Below are 21,622 nucleotides of genomic sequence, written 5' to 3'. Positions count from 1 at the left end.
GAAAGTTTTATTACTTCATGAAGCTTCGTGAATAGTAATTACCTCCGTATGTATATTTACAACATAACAGCTTTGTTTTTCATCATTTGATAGTTGTTAGATGGTTAAAAGAAATATGAATATCCGCATGATAAATTCTGTACTTTGTTTTAGATCATCTAACGGGACACTGTGTTTAATTCCGCCAGTTTGTTACCTGTTACTTCGACGGTATTAATATTGTCGTAAGAGGATATATAACGCTCTCGAATAATTATACGCCAATGAACATCAAATGCCAGTGTTATAGCGGTGAAGGACCGTAAGAAATAACGTTAAAGGAAAGAGTTTTTTCTGGTATATTAATATCTTTTATCGGTCGTTGGGTGGCCAGACGGCGGGACCAAACTAATTTCTGAAATGTGCTTCCACGTTGACCGAAGTTAATAATGTTCGAGTAAATAACTATAGGTATCAAAATAGTTTGTAAGATATGTACATCTAGGAAATACCCGCTGAGGGTGAACAACATAGGCTCGAATATCCTCCAGAGCAGTTTGTAGACTTCCCACACGGGGTTGGCGGTGATAGGCCAGTCACGTCGCGCCCACCGCGTCGCCGCTGTAGTAGCACACACCATGATGGCCACACCAGCTGAAACAATCACACAACTTGAAGAACTTGTAATGAAATGTTTAGAACATTCTAAACATATCTATGTGTCTCGGCATTAGAGCTTTCAGCTGTTGGTAATCCCGAGTTTATTTCAATTAAACTTGTAACGACGGCGGTACTATTACTAGTACTAGAATAGTAGTTACAATCGTGATCTTTGTGGCTTAAACATTGAACTTAGATTGAATAGTACATTAGGTTATATAAAGCAATTGAGCACGCGGCTAGGACGCTTTGATGACGTATTAAATCAAAGACAGAAGTAGAACAGCGGCACTTAAAATAACCCATACTAAATAGGATTGATTTAAAAATTGCGTGACGTTATTTATGTTTTATCAGTGCTTGTTTCCTCATATGTTGTTTAGTGGCATTTCTAAAATTAAATCGCTTCATGAGAAACTCGAACAAAATTATTGTTGTTGATTGAGGTTAAACGATACGAAGGTTAGCATGAGAGGCGGGAATAAATTAATACAAGATGTGGACTTGAAGAATTTGCTTTAATTGTTGATGAGTCAACAACATACTTAGTGTAAATACGAGTGTAAGGTTACCAAGGTTTTTTCGTTAATCCACTTAACTGCACTTTGAAGTAACTACTGATGTACATATTTTTGCGTAAAGCTATTTGTAGAATATGTAGCAGATTTACTATGACTGAGGAGATACAGTATAAAATTGTCATTTAATTAGGGTGTCTATATTTTTACACATTTGTAAAAATAAACAGAGCAAAGCTAAGTCTTGTAAGGGTTTTATCATTTTCATTACGAGTCCAGCACTCTAAAACTTTCCAGACGCATCGAATTAGCTGTGCTATTAAAGATAATGTTAATACAAAGAATAAATAAATGGTCACATGAGAGATAGAACGCTTTATAAAAATATGTTTGAATTTGCTCACTTATCCAGATAATTAGTAGAACAATATTGAAACAGTCTTAAGAGAGTCACATTCAGTACGATCTTAGTACAGGTCAAGAGCTCTAATATTGTTGATCGTTTGTTTCAGTGACTGAAGGCTAAGTTGATTGCCTCTTTAGTCGGGCGGTAGTGTAAGCGATTCGTGGTCTCAGGTTCGGTTTTTCTAATTAATGTTAGACTTCTTAGTTGTAGTCCGGAGTTTAACAACGTGTGCGATATATGGCAATTGCCTCGCCTCCTATTACATAGGACTAACACTGCAAATAGCGAATCGTGGGTATATTTCCTACACCTCTGCCTATACCTTAATATATTACCGGCGTTATAATATATATGAATACGCCGTTGTAAATAAAAAATATAAAATCATTCAATTATTTATAATATGCCTTGATTATAAAGGTCTTAGTATAACGAGAGCAGCGTAGTACAAACATTGATAAAACTGTACATAAAGATGATATAATTTGCCTGTTATCTGTATCGTTGATCTTTTTCACACAACAAATACGTAGGACTGCATTTATTATTATTAATATGACATTCCCTGTGCACTTACCAGTTACAATATAGTTCCTTTATTACATACTTCATGCTGTTAATCCTTCAGCTACTTATTTATTTCAGATAATAAAAAGATTATGACCGTAATCGTTTAACTGTTGTGAGTATTTACGTGTCTTGTCTTATTCTGAAAACAGCAGTATCTTTGATTTCTATTAGTTCATAATTTTGGGTATTATTGGCCCGTTCAGATTCACCCGGGCTAATCTCAACAAATTATACACTGTTTTAAACCTTCCTGAGAGTGACCCTATTTATTAATAAAATGTTTAGTAAATTTTAAGCTTATGCAAACAGACTGACAGACGGGAGGGAACTTTTCTTTATTAATTGTAGTGATTTTACTACCTCCTTACTGAGCAAGGTGCCAACTAGGTTCGTTAGTTGTTGTTTCAAAGGCTTAACTAACAAGGCAAGTCTTTTGTCATCGATCGGGTATGGCTCAGTGGCTAGACTGCCATTTTCCGTGATAAGATAGATAACTATGTAGTTCAGATCTTGGTGATAAAACAGATTTACAATCAAATTAATTATTTAATCCAATATCATCTGAACTTAGTTTGTGTCAAGTCTTTATAACTATTTAGCTATAAGATCAAAGTTCGTAAATTGAAAAGGCAGACGGTGTCTCATAGAAAGTGATTATAAATATGTTGTAGCAGAAAATGATTTACATTAGACACCTACAACAAAAGCCTGTACAAAATGTTATTATGTCACGTACCTAATTAAGTGCTCGTGCATTGTCATCGTGACTTTGTAGAAAACATACATTTTAGTAAATTAAATGTTGAAGCATGTAGTAATAAAATAGGTATGTGCTTTGGTATTAAGAATCTTAACTAAGTGGAATACTTCGAACGCATCTCAAGATCTAAATATTTCCATCAATAAATAAGTTTGAAAATTGTTAAAACGCTTTATACATAGAGTGTTCACGCGAATATCTTCGGTAATATTTTAGGGCGGAATTCGTGGAGCACTTCTTAACGTCGACCTTCGCAGCGTACACGAACGATGAGTGAAATTCCTTTTTTATACGCATTTACTTGAGTCAGTCTCATAACCCGGCAGGCGCCAAATCCTCGTGTCGCTTCATAACAGCCGAACCCAAAAATAATTTGGGAGAGGCTATATGACAAAGATTCACTTTGTGCGTTTGAAAGATCGCAGGTCGCGGGCCCTTTGTACTCACGTAATCACATTATTCACGTAAGCCCTTTAGAACCATGTGTAAAATTAAAAGCGCTAGAATAAGTGACCGGGAATAATTAATTAATTTATGTAGATTAGGATTTCAGCAGCTATTCGACAACAAGTCGAGTACAACATTTTAGTTAGAATAACATAGAAATAACCCAAATCTGGATAAATCTTGATGTAGATATACTAACGTTGATTTTGAATACATTGTGATAGTTTGACAGCTATCAGTTATTAATATAGAAAGCTCAGCCGTACATTTTCATTTACAGATTTATTATATGTTTGAACGTGTATTAATTACGTTCATCTTCTATTCAAAACATTTTCATTATGCGCATACTGACATGTAAATGATTGGTGAGGTATCGGGTGAATAGTAGTAGCATTAGAGACTACATATTATTTAAATTCGGCGAATAAAGGCTAAAACTAAACAATTAATCTATATTAAAGTATTAGCTAGAAAAAGTTGAGTAGTTTTTTCAATTGAGAAGTTTCATTAATTACAAAGAGTTTCTTGTTAAAGTTGAACAGGTTATTAACAAGCACTAGTTAAATAGGTAACAGGTATTTTATTTGACGTCTAGAGAATAACGTTTCACAAATGTAAATAAATATCAAATGCAGTAATGAGTTGGCTATTCTTTGAAATGGTATAAATGTGAATGCCAGAACATTATTCTTTATTTCTCAATAGCTGGTTACCGCGTAGCTACGCTTGTAACAAACGTAATAAAGGTTTGTTGTCCCATAGAATATTTTTGTTGGTTTTCGTACGTTAATTTGCTATCACATAACGAAGGTACCATGTTTTATTTTAGATTTAAATTCCAAACTAATGGATAATCTCATAACATTCTATATTAATTGTCTGTAAAACGCAATAGCAAAGCAAAACTAAAATATGGTAGTTAATGCCTCTACTAGGAATTTTATATTTATTTTATCGTATGGTTCAACTTGTGTCAAAATGGTTCTAGCTGACCTTTGACATGGCTTACCGGTTTAGACAACCACCGGGATCGAATTTTTACGTAGCATTCAAAGCACGGTGCGGTGGTGGTCACCCATCTATAGAATGACCGCCAAAGGTTGCTTAATCCACTGAACGTTTACCTACCTGTGGGCGCACAGGAAAAAGATTGGGTACATCTGCATTAAACCGATTATAAAAAGGATTTTGGAACCGTAGACCTGTTCAATCGATGGTTAGTAAACATAATCGTTAAAAGTTGTTTATATTCATATTTATGTAAGAGTCGCATATAATTGCGCGTTAGCTAAAATTTAATTTATTATGGGCAAAAAAACAGGAAGTCAATTATTACCGATCATAAAGTTATATCAGTCATTACGACATAATGTTTCGATTTTGCACTAGTCTAATACACGCTGACGAACCGAAGAAAGCAGATAGTACAGTTGTACCAAAAAATTATAAATAACCAGTATTAAACGAATACAAGTCTTTGTCGGCAAGACAATAAATTATGATAATATTTTATTACTGATCCAAATATAATTCTCTATGCACTTTCAACACTTACTAAATTAACATCGAACGATTATTACATAAAAAATGTTTACAAACTTATCAATAAATTGATATAAATAAATATTATGTGTTTGGCGTAGGCGCTGTTTTTATTTATATGTTTTATATCAACATTCGTGGAATAGTAAAACCTAAAAAAGGAATCGACTGCTAGATTAGGCGAACTGAATTTTATTTAGCACAATCTTGATAGAGTTAATCTTCAAAGAGGTTTGAATTCCTCTATTAGATGTTAAAAAAATAGACTTCTATTTATAGGTAAGTACTTACTATTTACATAAATGTTCTCATGTAGTATTTTTGCTAAAAGTCGATGGCTATAAACTTTTGTCTTTAATCACTTAGATTTTTTCATAAGCATTGGCCTCTCTGCATTTTAAGCGAGTCATTTAAGAATTAAATCTCACGCGAGATTTTCCACGGTAAATCATTCCATACTTTATACCATAGTAGTTTAAAGTACAGTTTCTTGAAAATTCCCATATAATATTAAATTATAGAGATTTCATTGGATCCCCATTATTATCGCTACAAACAAATTCCAAACCATAGGACCTTTCATTTCAACAAAATAAACCTAAATATCGTAAACAGTTTTACTTCGTTTGGCATTAAGTTAACTCCTTTTATCCTGTTTCCCATTGACGTTCCAAACACCTGTATAAGAGAGACTATTTGGTTTCAGAGCGAGGGCCCTGCAATAACGCGTATCCCGCACGCACTTGTCCGTTTTATGCACAATTTGTTATAATAATGGTATACATTCCTGGTTGAGTAGGAAATGGAACTGGCTTGTAAGACTATACGTATGTTGATAGCATTTATTCTAAAGAGGGGTAGAGAATGTGCGGTATAGACTCTTAGTAGACTAATGCAATAGCTTGAAGTTATGTTATAGCGGGTACCAGGAAGGGAGTACTTATAAATAAATTACTCTATACGTTTTGCGCATTTTGGTCCAGAACGTGGTTAAATTTTAGTTAAATATTTTCGTTGTTGCTGCTTATTATTTTCTTTATTACCCGAGGCAACACACCAATGACTTTTCGAAGTTATGTGTGTATTAGAAATAATTATCACATGCTCCAACGGTGAAGGAAAACATCGTGAGGAAACCTTGCATGCCTAAAATTTGTTTAATACATTTATTGAGGGCATGCAAAGTCCCCAACCCGCACTTGGCCAGCGTGGTGGACTCAAGGCCTAACCCCTCCCTCATTACGGGGGGAGACCCTTGCCCAGCAGTGGGACATTAATGGGTTAAATTTATTTATTTAATTTATTTATTTTACTATTCCTCTGCCGGAAGAGTAATTCGTATTAACAATAAGTAATATTAAACAGCATTTTATACAGGCTCGTAGTGTACTTTTACTTTTATACTGCTTAATGCCAAATTATACGTTATAATCAAGTCAGTAACTTCTTAATTTTGTAATACAATATGCGTATTATATTAATATGAGTTCTCAATGTGTATTGTGTATACAGGTTATGGACAACAGGCTCCCTAGATAACTGGCTGACTGGCTTACTGTCCATCGACAGAAAAGCTGGACATATCGCGAGGACTGACAGAGATTTAGAACGTCGGTATTTTTGGCAAAGTGAACAATTTCAACTCAAGCGGAATCAGGAAATATTGGGAAAAAGAGTATCAATGAACAATGCCTGAGTTCGTTTCTCGATCGAATTTCTATCTTTGGTTTCGTAATGATAACTGACAGTATTCATCCCGACAAAGTTTCAGTAAGATATAAAAAGTCAAAGCCTAAACCAAGCCAAAATCTAAATATTTTATTAACATAAAAGAATACTTTTTCAATTCAGTTTGTATTTTGTTTGTTTTCTGTAGTCAGCATGTTGTCGGGCGCCAGTCAATATCTTGAGCCTTTGAAGGATATGTTTGATAGTTTGACAGACGGTAGATATCTTTAGGTTATAGAATAAAGTTACTCGAAGACGTTGCCTGTCAATATTACAAAATTGTAACAAACTTTATCTGAAGAAAACAAAAGTCAAACAAGTAAGAATAACGTTTACAAAATTAAAGTAAAGTTAGATATGAGAAATCTTCGAAGTACCTGCCTTAAGTTCAATGAAAAAGGTTTACAAAATCGTACAATGGTATTGTTCGCCGCCAGGATTTCCCAGTGGAATTAATTAATAAAAATAGGTACTGCTTTTCTTACATAACATTTACGAGATTATCCCAAAAATTGAAGCTAATAAAAATTAATGAGGCTTTGTACTCGACAAAATGCTTATTTTGCGAACCCCGAGGCTGATTATAGAACCGATGGGAATAATTCATAACGACACGAGTTCATGCGACGCTCCAGGTAACTTCCATGTTGTGTCGTAATTGACTACATTTACATTTCTTATCTTGTACACATACCTATTTAAAGAAACAACCAAACAGAATTAGGAACATTAAACAGATAACTATTTTTCTTTGCAAAATAATCTTCGCTATCAATATTCGCATGGTTTGATTGCGTCATAGGCTTAAGTGCGTTTTGTAAATTAATATATAAATTATGAATTAACTATCTTTATCGGCGATTTGATTTCAATAATAGGCTTAAGGATTAGGATCGATTCTTTTTATACAAAAATATAATATTTCAAAGCATTTTGATAAAATTACGTTTATCGCATGGCGACTTTGTAAGTGATATCGATTCATTAAAGTTATGTCGTTTATAAGGTAAAATTTCAGGCAAATCAGAAAGCTAAGCGCACGCAATAGTCAAACAATTTTTCTAGTTGTGAAAACATTTTCACGGAGTAAATAAAAATGTAAATACATACAAGTGCCACCCCATCCGAGATATCCACCGGCGTACGTCAACAATACACCGCCAGCGAAAATGAGCAGGCTCCTTATAGTGGGCGCGTATATGTCACTGTGATCCGGGACCTCGTCTGATAACACTCCCCAGAATATTCCGAGAGCGATACCGACGAATATAGCCAGGAAAGCCTACGAAATTACGAACAAAAAGGTTAAGGGTCGGCCCTCCATTCAAATTGAACCTTAAGGAAAGCCAGTTTGATTTAAAAAACACCTAGTTCGAGTGTAACTTCACAATGATTTTAGATGTCGATAAACGGGAGTGGAAATGCTATTCAGGGATACTAACTTTGCTTTAATTGTTTCTTTTGTTTAAGGTGTTTGCTTTCTAAAACCAAATTCTAAAAGATAGTAAAAATAGGTAAGCGCTTATATTACAGCATCGTACCGCAGCTACGCGATAAAGTGAATTTACACGCGGCTTATTTTGTTTTTAATTCTAGCAACAAAGTAAAGTTTTCGTTGTTTACCTTCACAACTCTATAGACCAGCGGTGCGGGGTAGAAAATAGCACTATTTATGACTCCACACAAGCCTTCCGTGAAGGCGGTGTCGAGGCCGCCAGCATTTCCCACCAAAAGCGCTATTTGGTTTTTTGTTCCTAGCCCCTTGGCATGTAAGCTTAACGTCGTAGGTACGACTATAGCGGGAGAGACCGAAGCAAGAATAGATCCAAGATGGAGACCTGAAAGAGAAAAAAACACCTTAAATCATAACGTAATCGATTTCAAATATTTGTACATAGGCAGTCCTTTGAAATATTCAGCTTTATGTTATTCAATATTCTCGGCTCTCACAAGGCTCAATTGTCGTCACGTGAATGGGGATCTGTGTGAATGAACTCACTGAGCCGTTCCAACCAATAACCGAAGCTGCTGGTTTTTCATCTGCGGCTTTTCTGTCGGTTAGTGGAGGAAACAGAATTAACGAAAATTGCCGTGAATTTTATTTAGTGAAGATTCAACTCAGTAAAGTTTGGTAGATGTTCAAGTGCGTTCATTATTAAGTGTAAGGTAGAAAGTTTAATATTTTCCTCACCCCAGTACCAAGGATACTCAAGTAGTGTGTGAGCGAAGAAGGCTGTAGACAAACACTCGACGATCCACGGTAGAGTGGCCAATGAGAAAACTTTTACCGAATTATTTTTTATATGTTCCCAATTCCAGCTTAGCGGGCCCTTCGTCAAGATAATTACGGGGTAAATTCTCCTGGAAAATAAAAGAAATGTCATTCGCATTGATTCTATTACAATTTCAAACCGATTATTAGATACTCAGATTATGGGTGCCAAGTTAATATATTAACAAAACTAAATTATAGCGACATAATATATAAATATGCCGTTATAATAATCTCTTAGATTTATAACTCTAAACATATAAATGTATCAAAGCTAAAGTGAATGCAACTAATTGCAGTAGTACTGGTGTTAATTTTGTTAAAAGCCAGTTGAATTAAGTATAAAAACAAACTTTTATAAAATACTGCTGTAAAGTTTAATGTTTGCTCAAAATTTTGGATCTCGGCGTTGTAACGTCATGCGAGGAGACTGCCATGTAGGCATACAGTAATTAATTAATGGCTTTTATCATAAAATATAGTTCATTTTAAAATAAAACAGTACTTCTATTAGTATAATTAATTTAAATGCATGTTCAATGTATCAAATATGAGCGTAAAAGCAATGATGAGCTAGTAATTAACAAATTATATTGTTAAACGAATTTCAGTCGGTCAGTTCGATTACTTGCTTTTGTATAAAAATTAGATACATAATAATGAGGAATTTATTATTTAAGCCATAGAGTTATTCGTTATTAATATATAAGGTACCTGCGGGTATTAAGGCCTGTCGGGTAATAAGGCCTAAATCACAAAAAACGTACGAAATACAGTAGTTGACGATCAAGATTACTGTCATGCAAGCTCAGAGCGTATGCAAGTCGCTGCAAAGTGGCGGACGCACTCTAGCACTTCTCCTCCCGCAAATATCGTCGAAATCATTCAGAAGTGCGGTTCAGCAGCACGAATTATAAAAATTGACTCTAGTAAAACGTAAGTTGTTTAGAAAATATCATATTTACAAACCTGTATTGACTGTCCGCTTATTAATTAATGTATGCTTGTCCGTAAATTACCGTTTTAAGAGACTTGTAGTTATAAAAATTATATTATTATTCTTTTCTGTAAATAGGTGGTTGGCGGATATTAAGGCCTATAAAATTTTACAATAGGCCTTATTATACTCCTATTTTTTTAACTGCTATATAAGTAGGAGCGTGTTTTTAAAATGTTTTTTAGTGGTAGTATATACGTAGTTTATATTTTCAATTTATATATTATTGTTTTTAGTGCTTACAGTCACGATGCCTCCCAAACGAGCATTGTGGTCAGAAGGCGATCTGACAAAAATAAATCACAAAAAAAAATGATCGGTACTGTCATGCTTGCAAATAAGATAGAATGGATGATGCTATGAGGCAATGTTCGCGATGCTCTAAGTGGTACCACGAAGAATGTGTCGGTTTGACTGCAGAATATACTGATGATTTTCAATGTCCTGATGGATGCGAATAAGGACATTTTTTTTAATTTATTAAGACTACTATGCTTTCTATTGCCTTATGTTAATGATTATTGATGTCAAGAATACTAATTTACTTAGTTTAAGTTGATTTTTGAATAGTTTATACTATAGGCCTTTTTACCCTACCCTATTATAATAAGGCCTAAAGACAGCGTTTTTTTAAAAGTGATATAATGTTTTAGTTTTAAGCTTTAGAAGCTATTTTTTGTTTAAACTCGGTAGTAATATAAGTACATGACTGATTATTATAAAAACTGGTTGATTGTATTGGATATTCTTCATTTTATTACAAATCTCCCTTAGCTAGGCCTTAATACCCGCGGGTACCTTAGTACTTTATAATAATATGAAATGTGATTGTTGTGTAAGTATTGTTTTATTCAGCTGTCAATCACTTAAAGTGAGTTAAACAATTTACGAACCTTAAATGGAAATCAATTAAGTTCGCTGCGGGGTTCTGCAAGAAGTTGGGCGGTCCAAAATTTCTATAAAGTGCTCCCGTTAGCGTCATACCGACGACTGGGTTGATTGTTGTGAGGCGTTCCAACGTGTGACCAAATATGTACCCGACTATCACCACTACAACCATATGGAATAGCGCTCCGTCGGGAAGTACTGCGTCTTTGAGGAGGAACCACGATGTGCCCCATATTGTAACACCTGGAAATTAAACTATTGTTACCATTGACGAACTGCAAAACAAACGTTGCTGCTGACATTGTTTTTGGAAACTAGAAAGTTTTGATAAGTAAATGAGTGACTGTCTAGTAACAGTGTGGCGCGGTTGATTGTATATCTAACTGTTGTCCTGGGTTCGATTCCCAGTCAGACAAAGTGCTATTGGTCAGTGTCTAATTTATATTAGATTATTCTCAATGGAAGTCCGAAATTTGATAACATGCCCGGTATATAGCAATAGGCTCTACCCCCATTACATGGGACTTAAATTCTTGATTGCGAAACGCGGGTGTATTTTATACACTTCTGCCTACACCTTCCGGTATAACAGGCGTGATATTATGTGTATAAGTAATTGAATAATTTTTTAAACAAGTTCGCAAATTAAATATTTTAATTGATTATAGAGTTTAAGTTTCTTGGCACAGACTCTGCCACCCATAAGTTTTATTAGTTCCGGGTTGGATGTTATTTCATTTTAAGTAGTTTCCAAATTTATTAATTAAGAAATGGCTGAAATATGAAATTCTATTTCAATGCTTTTTGATAGTTAAGTGCTAGGTATTAACGATTTTCAATACTATCGCGTTATTGCATAGGCAGTCTAACGTCTAGAAATGTATTCTTAAATATACTTATATCACTAGGGGCTTTGATCAATTTACTATTATATCGATAGCGACTACTTTCTATGCTGCCTACTCGAATTAGCGCCTATAGTCAATGTAGCACAGATTGTGATCGTAATAATAGTAATTGTTACTGACTGTGTCTCGGGTTCGATCGGGCAAAATACTATTGATATTTTCTAATTTATAGAAGAATATTTTTTTAATTACGGTTTTTTTTTGGTAACGTGCCCGGTAAATTTTGCATTGTAATGGCAAAACGTGGTTAATTTTTTATACACCTCTGCCAACAATTTCGGCAGGCGTCAGAGGCATAACAGGCGTGATATTATGTATGTATGTTACTGCAGCGCGATTCTGTACAATCGGTACTGTCGAGTTTCAAAAGTTTGACATTTAGAATGTACTGCTAAAATAATTCCTAAGACACCCGTTAGAGGCGCTGCTCATATTTTCATACAAAATTTCTCGATGACAAGCCGGTTGTCGGTAGTAGATAGCAGTAGAGAATCGAGCTACTGAAAGTTTTCCTACGCAACTAGATTACGATGTAGGTATAATTAGTAATACATTTCTTTGACACACATAACAATGTCTGTTTGCACTCGTAAAGTCGTAAAGAATTTGCTGAATAACGCGAACTTGCGGTTTACTTAATTATGTTAATATAAATAACTCCTGAAAGCAATTATCTAGTACATACAGTGTTCTAGCGGAGTTTCCAGTTTGCAGTCTGGTACATTAAGCCTTAAATATATAATTAATTTGTCAAAAAAATGAGTTTGGTGTTTTACTCTCGTAGAAGTTTTTAGTAAGACTAGATTATGTACGTTTTACTTACGAAACCCTTGTAATCATGAATTCGTCTGTCAAGTAAGGTGAAGATTTATTTTTCTATTAGCTTATTAAACAATATTTTTATTAGTATGTATAGTTAAATTATTCTAACCATTTTCGCAGAACCGAAACAACAAACAACAACCGAAACACTAAATCAAATGTTAAAAACTATCAATTAATTTATTTCCCGCCGAATCGGGTCTGTTTTTTACAGCTAATGGTCTTTTTTTAATAATTCAGTTTTACAATGTAACCTCTTTTAAACCTTTTTTTCAGACCTATGTGTGGTAAAAAACTATTGTTAAAAATAAATGTTGTGTGTTATCTGTAACACTGTATAGGGCAATATTTTTGGTTTTAAAGGTTGGTACGAAACCTACATAGATCTCAAGGGACTATAATGGCCAGCTGTTGCGCGTTGTCGTTCCTAAATCGCCTCTATTGTTCCCAGGCAATATATCGCACTACGGAAACAACTGAACAAGATTACGTGCATAATTACTATCTAACGCTCGCGATATCTCCGGAAAATAAAAATTAAACAGTTAATCCATAAATCACAAATTATTTTGTTTAAAAAAAAAGGTTTACCACAGTGATAAAAAAAGTCAATCATAAAAAAGAAAATTCTAATTTACCTCCTTGATCTGACCAATAAGCTTAAGTTGTATCCTACCTCTTTGCTAATAACAATGAACAGTATTTCATTTTACATACAACATTTACTTATTTTAATTATGAAAGTATTGGTAATGTTAAGTTAATGCGGTAATATTAATTTGGGTAGTTGGTCGTAATTTATCTGTCGGAAATGATTGAGTGTTGCGGATAGTATGATAAATATTTCTTCCTGATTCATATACATAATGGTAACCTGCGCATACATCTCAGACATTAGAATAATTCAGGAACGGGGCAGTCTCATGAAATAGGGACGGAAAATAATAAACGTAATACGATGCGTACCTACGTATTTTTCCATTACTTTGCCGACAGTTTCAAGCACGATATAAGCTATTTGATGACAAAATGTGTTGCACTGTACTTATACGCTTTGATGTATTGTTATGACTTCTAGAAGAGAAAGTCTTCGTATATTTAAGATTCTCAAAATGAATGGAAGTAAAGTTAAAATTTGGAAGTCTGCAAAAAGCCTTATCAACGCAAATAGATCTACCTCAGAGATTGACAGAATTTTGGTGGTTATCCACGCAAATTGATCACGCATTGTTTTGATTTGAGTGGGCCCGCATGTCTAGCTGAATGATTCACTGACAAGGCCGTACGAGTCGAATGCTCTATTACTAAACAAGGGCGCCCAACTATTAAATCGAATCATTTATTCGTATCATTATTTGTAGCAATAAAAGACGCATTTGATGATGAAACCTGAGATAACATCACCAGTCATGTGATGTTTGATTCCTACCATTTAATCTAATTCGTTCTAACAAGCTACAGGAATATAAAAATATAATGATGTTCATTTTGACGAGTAATATTTTATTTTTGCAAACACGGGAAGCGTAATGTTTTTTATAAGTAATTGAAATGTTGTGCCCAGAGGCGGTTATGTCAGGAGTAATTTTAATTTATTTCATATCCGTTGGCGTTGGCTTAAGGATTGTTTGTTTATGGCGTTTTAATGTAACACTGTCGTAGATGTAGTGGGCGAGAGCGGAGAGCGAGTAAAAAAGTAGGTACGTTTATTGACGTTTTCATGTGAACGCCACTAGATGGTACTGCTGATTACGAGGTCCCAAAGGCTCCATTCCGGGTTCGAGCAGAATGATATTGTTTGTTTTGTGGTAGTAAATGTTCGGTAGATATCACCATGGAGTTTTGTAATGTGGGCGTTAAATAACCGAAACGAGAATGTATTGTGAATACAGAACTGAATTAAAGATTAAAAAACAGTTTGATAATAACGCCCACGCAAAAACGTATGATTGTAATTTAAGTAGGTGTAAGTCTGAGGCATTATTTACGTATTAATGTCTAAAGTAAATAAGCCCCAGCTTAAGTCTGTATTTAAGTAATAACAAAATCATATGAGAAAAAATAAAAGCAGTGATGGTATTTATATTTTCGAGGGAAACAACCACCGGTTTGCGCAATAAAATTGATAAACCTAGTCTACGGAACTGCATTTTTTACAATTTTCGGTTATGGTCTGAATGGAACGCCATATCAGGTTTAGCACGCATCGGCTTCAGTGTTTGCGCATCGCCTATATTTACGGCAAACGCTTGCATTCTGCATACGATAGCCAGATAGTGCCTAAAACGGGTGTAATACCGGTTCCCGAAACGGTTCAGTTTGAAATTCTTTTCACGTTTCATACGACGAATTGATATCACTTTTCTATTGTTCAAAACAAAATAAAATAAACAGTTTGTAAAGTAATATCTAAAGCAATTAAAAGCGGTAAATTGGCAGTTAGTAGTATAAGGTTTCTGTTAAAGTTGTAGCCAGAAATAAGAGGCGCGTTTCAAGGAACTCTTCCGATATTGTCTCTGAAGACTTTGCAATGACTACCTAATTGATCGTGCTTCCTGCCATCCTCCAAGTATACGCGAGACTGACTGTATTTGTTGAAACGATATTTAATTTAATTGTGAGTTCGGAATTTGAGATGACGACACTGCTTCATCTTAAACAAGATTATTCCTAAACGTATATTTGATTTGTTAATTTTGGTTATCGTTGAAATCAGAGTATATTTTGAAGCCGAATGCACAAAAATATTTTATACACTAACAAAATAAGATTAAAATATCCAGATATATATTTTTACTTAACATGTTCGTTAATTTCAGTTTAATTGAAAAAAGCATTGAAAACCACCGCTTTATTTAATTAAAATTTCTGCGTATTAAGCAATACAGGAATTTCCAGGTATTGTCGGTATTACGGGATGTTTTTCAATGATTATTTTGTTCTGCACGTAACTATCAACAATAAATGCATCGTAGTTATGTGTTAAACAGTACATTGTTACAGTAAACAGAATTTATCGCTATGTTGTTTAAAGACCACTTGTGAATTGATGTAAATTACATCATATTGCAGTTGTGTATTTGTACAATGAACTAATATTAGAATACCACTTAGCATTAAATAGGTGCACTAGGAAGTGAAAGGAAGACTGAAATGTATATAAACAATACGAATTATGAGACGCACTACTTATGACGTTTGATTATTTCGTATACTTGTGTGACTGTAACTCATTCACTGACAGTCATTATAGCTAAAATTCAGATTTAGTTTAAAAGAAAAGTTAACAACCTGGAGCTTGAAAACATTTCTGATGAAATTAATGTACAAAAAACATTTAAAAAAAGAGACACATACTCCGTTTGGGTAAAGCGGGAGCAAGTTTGATTAGGTTCATCTCATCGCATACAGCGCATATAATTAGTTAGACTGTAACAGCCAACAGGCATAGTTATAGTCATAGCAGTGGTCTCTGTTATGCAAGGTTTTCATAATATTATCTCTTCTTACTAGCCCGTCTACTGGCCCTTCATAAAACACAAACATGTGTTAACAAAGGAATATACGTAGTTAATAATCCAAATATTTTAATAAGATGAAGCTGTCTCAATTGTAACATTATAATATGTATCTTCTATATTTGTTATAGCTAGTAGCATAGCTATGAAGAATCTGTCTGTGTTTGGTTTAGTTTGAAATTATATCGAAGTATATAACTCTCAGTAATAATAGTAGTATAAATATTGAAATGCATGACATGACATACCGTTTTATATTTTAGTAAAATCAGTGACAAATGGTTTATTGTCCACTGTAATTTTGTTCTGAAATCGAATTTAAGCTTGATAACTATTTGGTAATTATCATAAATATTACCATAATTAATAAAAAAATTGCTCGATCATTTGGACCACTGAATATGGTAGTTGTTGCTAGGGAATGCAATCCCGACTCGAGATCGTCAACTCGAGATCCCTCGCGATCAGAAATATCAATCCCGCGGGATCCCGAGATTTTCGGGATCCCGTCTAGTTAGTAAAAATAATACAATTCGAACGACTTGTTTAATGTAATATGTGTGTGATAGTGTGGTGAATGCAATAAATTATTATTTGAAAGAAAATAAAAGCCTTTATTTTTGAATAATACTAACAACGTAACATAATTAACAGGTGTAATAACATGAACATAATCAAAAAAGTAGGTGTAGCTCCAGGAGATCAAAATAAAAAGTAATCACAAGGCAGTTTGAAAGTAGCCTCTTAAAATACAAAGTGTATCAATAGTACGAGCTTCTAATCGGCATCTTAAGTCTATTGCAATGTAGCCAGCTGCTGAAAATGCCCTCTCCGACAATCCCGAACGGGATCTCGTCATATTATGCTTCGAGATTGATCCCGAAAAAATACACGGGATCTCGCGAGATCGGGATGCATTCACTAGTTGTTGCATAGAGCAAAAACTTATATGACTCATGGAGGAAAACTAGGTACTTTAAATATTGAAAATATATTTGTTCGCAAAAAGGAAACGTACCTACATAACCTACATTAAAAAAAATACACATACAAATATTTTTTTTACATTCTCTGACCGAACCGGCAATCGGGAAGCTTTCGACACTAGCTATCGAGTTCTATCGTACAGATGTCAAACGGTATCGTATGACAGTTACATGTACATAATTAAATTAGTGCCTTTGTCATGCGCTAGTGGCACTGTGTGATTGTCCATACAAAAGCGTCAGAAACTATTCTATAGAGGTCTTGCAAACTATTCGTGACCGTTCCTCTGGGATACTGACGTGAAAATATTATAGAGTAGATATACTTTAAAATGATACTGTAGAAATAAAATAAGGAGAGCATATGGTGATTTTGTTTCAGTTCACTGGTTATTAACGTTCTTAACACATTCTATTTGATAATAATATAATTGCTAATGAACTGTGTTTTGTGTGGTTAGTATGTGACTGCCGATCACGAGGCTGTGCTATTGGGCCTTTCTAATTTGTTATAGAAATTTCCCGGCTGATGCAGCCTGGAGTTTGGTAATGTGCTCGGTATATGGCATTGGGCTTGTACTTAGTGGGACTTAATTTATGCTTGGCAAAACGAGACACCTTATTGCACCTCTACCTACATTAATTTATGGGTATAACTGGTGTGATGTTAGGTATGGATGTATGTAAAATAAAATAATCCCGATAATTGCAGTGATTAATTGCCACTTCAATTTTTTATCAGCGGAAAATTCTATTCAAGTGGGCTATGACGCCCAGCGCCCAGCTGACGGCAACGCGGAAAATGAGATTTTTAACGACAATCATAATATTACATGCAACGTAACATAGTTTCAATTTCATTGTTTCGCATTTCGCAAGGGATATCCGCTGCTACGAGCTACGCCTTGAACTGTCAAATATAAACTACTTTTTCGTTGACTTACGCCGCAACGTTTTTGGCCATAGTAGGCCGTAGTACGTTTCACGTGAACCTCTGTTATTTTTTTGTCTTTTCCCGCAAATAAAATGGCGAAAGTAACCATTAGCTACCGACGGAATTATATTCTTGGAATGACTCCTACTTACAATAACGACTTGCTTGGTGTACTAAAGGTAGATTAATAACCAATTTCGGTCAGTATTCAACTAGGCCGCGAGAGTATTTTAGTAAGAAAAAGTGATGACCAACACAATTTCACAGAACTTATTATTACGGAGGTTTTAAAAACACGTTATCTAGTTTAGTAGCGATCTTAGGTCTTGCCAGGTTTTTGTGAATAGTATAGATACTGTTTCAACAGAATTTGCATAGGTTATTTATAAATTTTCATTGACTGGATATTACAATCAGGCCTGTGGGAGAGTAATCGCCCTTGTATAATACGGCTATTGTTCGTTTCGATATTGTTATCAGCATTGTGTTTGTACTCACCGCAAAGAAAGACGCCGACGTATTGTCTCAATTCGGAAACTGATGGAAGTACTTGCAACAACTTTCCAAGGAATATTTTCTTTTCCACTTTCACATGATGTCTGTAACAAATAAAGTTATAAGAATGTATCCGAAACATTGAACGAATGTTGAGATATATAATAATATGTTTAGTAAGACAAGAGGCAGGAAAATTACATACACGTATACATGTACTTACTCACGTTTTGGAGGATCCAAGTTCAAAAGTGGTTATATTGGTCGCTCTAATGTTTTCATTTTTATCTGAAAATTAAAGTTGTCATATTATATTTACGCTGTAGTTATTCGTGTAGTAGTATAAGTATACCTCCGCTCATTGAATTCTACGATGGCAGTTGCAGAACTATAATACTTTTGTGCAATATCGTCTAAGTCCATTTACGATTTTTAACAAATAAACATCTTGCACCGTAAGTTCTAAGAGTTAACAGAGCAAAACGAGTTACTTAGTGGCGCTCCTAAGTGATGGCTTTGCAGTTCCTCTCTCGTCTCTACATTCCGACATTTTGTATTTTTCTCATTTTCTTCCGAGGCTATCTTTGACGTCACGATGCACTTTAATCAGATGTCTATGATCGTTGAAATGACATGGATCCAGCAAGAGAATGAGGCTTATTTACATACTATTTAAATACACAGTACACTGTTGCTGTTGAGAAGTTTGTATTTTTCTAACACTTTATGCGCGTACCAAGTGTATTCTTAATGCACATAATATTAAAGCCCTTCTAAGCTAGAGTTTATTCTATTTCATCATAAATTATGCCTGTTTACCAAACACAAGTATCGCTAAAATAACAATATCAAGTAACATTCAGTGCAACTGCTTTGATTTCCGCGACCCAACAAGTGGAGGTTCCATCAACTTAACTTTAGATTAGTTGTCAAAACTTTTCCAGCTTTTAACTACCGGTAGCCGCCGCAGCCGATGTTCATAATACGACAGGAACTGGCTGTTTCTCGTGTTTTACGAGGTGTTCACATGGAGTAAATAATAGTTGTCGTACTCGTGTGTTTGTTTGACTTTGCTGATGATGTTTTGACTTAACCTGAGAGTAAAACGATAGACGTATCTTATAGCCTATATAAAGGCTGTGGATACCCAAAACCTAAGCAATACTTATTTAATTGTTTTTTTAGATCAATATTTCGTCTAATTTGTGTAGGATTTACATAGCGAAACGCTAATTGGTATTTATAAATAAAAAACAATGATGAACGAGGTGGATTATTGTTGAAGTACTTTTCTAATATGTTCACGAAACAAATAACATTTTGTTTACATATTTCCAAAAACTCGTGGAAACAAAAGTCGTTACACGGGACGAATGTTATGACCAGTTAAAAGCATTGTAAATTACATTAATAACTTTGTTGAGGTGTCGACGAGAAAAGTTTTAGAATTAATGACAAAGGCCATAAGAAAGATGGCCATCGGAGCCTCTGAGGTCAACGCTGGACAGTTCATATGACAATTGAAACGGGAGTGCCATTTATGATTACGACTGACTTTATTCAACTAACGATGGTAAAACTAACAGCTAGCTTGTTCTAACGATATTGGAAGTGTAATTGTGACTACATTATAGCAGCAATTATTATTGTACGAGTATTGAGCTCATAGCATAATTGAATACGGAATTTTATTATGGTATACTAACCATTGTCTTTTGCCTGGGATAATAAACGACAATGAGTACTTTTTAATTGTTGCTACTGATAATTTTTCATCTATCAAATAATTTATTTTGTTAAGTTTTTAGAAAAAACTCAGACACAACACATTACAAAGTTCATGTAACAATTGTACGTAAGGCCTTCGTATAAATTGGCACAAGATCAGACATACGCGTCTTACGTATAGATACGTCAGCTAAGATGTTTACGATTTAGAGCGACCTTATTGGCAAAAACAATAAACTCATATTGAACATAATTTCCGCATGTTAATTTCATATTTCACGTTTTTAATCAAAACAATCTACGATATTAAAGGTAAGCCAAAATGTTTCATGTCACAGTAATTCGATTTATTCATTGCTGTTCGCGACACTGAACTTAATTCACTTTTATTCATTTAATTTTATTAAATATCTGCTGAACGGGAGTGAATATACGTTTTGCATAGCCTTGTATTAACTGAATTATCATCATCAAATACTTTGATTTCGTTACTTTTTATCCTAATTATTAGTTTAAATGGCGCTTGTTAAGTAAGTCTTAATCCCACTTATTCATTACTATGCTCAGTACTTGAATTTAGTTTGTAGCTGAAAGCATGTCGAGTTTACAGCGAGATTCACTTCAAGAAATTCCCCGAAACGTTGGCGGAAAAATTATATGCTTCCTTGTCTAATGGGAAGCACGGGACATTATGTTTTCTTTCACTTCCTGAGTTTTGTTACACTTTACAATAATTACTTTAAATTAATCAAGAACAAGCACTTTTAAATTGTATTTTTAAAACTTTATAAAAGGGGTCTAAATAAAACAGAACGTAGACTTACCGACTTCGTAGCTAGTGGTTGTCATGTTGCTGACCTTGCACACAATACTACAAAGTAATCTGTTATAAAGTCTAAACACATGAACCGGGATGAAAGCGCATCAGCGGAGTGAACACATATTTCATATTAAAAGCACATCGGACACTTTACTGTGTGTGACTGACGAACCGGTGTGATCTCGTTTAGCGTTCCTCTAATAATAAAATTCGTCGCGTGCGCTCTGCGTTCAATTGCCATAATAGAAAATACATTAATCACTGGACGTCGAAATATGTCGATGGTATGTCGGCACACAATCGATGCAGTTTGAAAATAAGCAAGTAAGAATTATTCAACACGGAACGTATGGGCCGGACGTTCGTCGCCCTTACCGTCGCCGACCACTGTGTTTTCATAACTTAACAATAAATACATGTACATCTGATGGATAATACATTCTCGCTTCTGTAATGAAACATCACGTTACAAATTACCGAAAACACTATTGTTAGTGAGCCCAAATGATGTTTACATTTCGTTGGATAAATTGTAACTGTTCTTTATATTTATTATGATTCATTTAATAGTTTGTATTGCGAGCTAATGAACTCTTTGTGTAGATATTATTGACAAGTGGGAAATGCTGATTAATTAGAGA

The 21,622-nt window shown here is 34.4% G+C and overlaps 1 protein-coding gene across 2 annotated transcripts in view; it reads right to left on the bottom strand.

Moving 5' to 3' along the window:
* The window catches only part of LOC142987351 (sodium/hydrogen exchanger 9B2-like), a 30,166-nt gene extending 8,784 nt beyond the window's left edge, over window positions 1-21,382 (bottom strand). The window contains exons 1-8 of one of the 2 annotated variants that reach the window (XM_076136059.1): window positions 20,986-21,382; window positions 18,657-18,721; window positions 18,437-18,537; window positions 10,776-11,013; window positions 8,805-8,974; window positions 8,237-8,451; window positions 7,724-7,895; window positions 479-633 (exon numbers count right to left, since the gene is read on the bottom strand). In XM_076136059.1, the coding sequence (XP_075992174.1) occupies window positions 479-633; window positions 7,724-7,895; window positions 8,237-8,451; window positions 8,805-8,974; window positions 10,776-10,942 (879 nt within the window). In that variant the 5' untranslated portion in view covers window positions 10,943-11,013; window positions 18,437-18,537; window positions 18,657-18,721; window positions 20,986-21,382. The remainder of the gene's footprint in view (window positions 1-478; window positions 634-7,723; window positions 7,896-8,236; window positions 8,452-8,804; window positions 8,975-10,775; window positions 11,014-18,436; window positions 18,538-18,656; window positions 18,722-20,985) is intronic. The other variant, XM_076136058.1, reaches the window with a different exon arrangement.
* Window positions 21,383-21,622: the final 240 nt, after the last annotated feature.

The sequence above is a fragment of the Anticarsia gemmatalis genome, chromosome 3 (assembly GCF_050436995.1).
Source record: "Anticarsia gemmatalis isolate Benzon Research Colony breed Stoneville strain chromosome 3, ilAntGemm2 primary, whole genome shotgun sequence".
NCBI classification, from domain to species: Eukaryota; Metazoa; Arthropoda; class Insecta; order Lepidoptera; family Erebidae; genus Anticarsia; species Anticarsia gemmatalis.
Note: the sequence above shows the minus strand (reverse complement) of the source record. Positions and strands in the feature narration are given on the sequence as shown.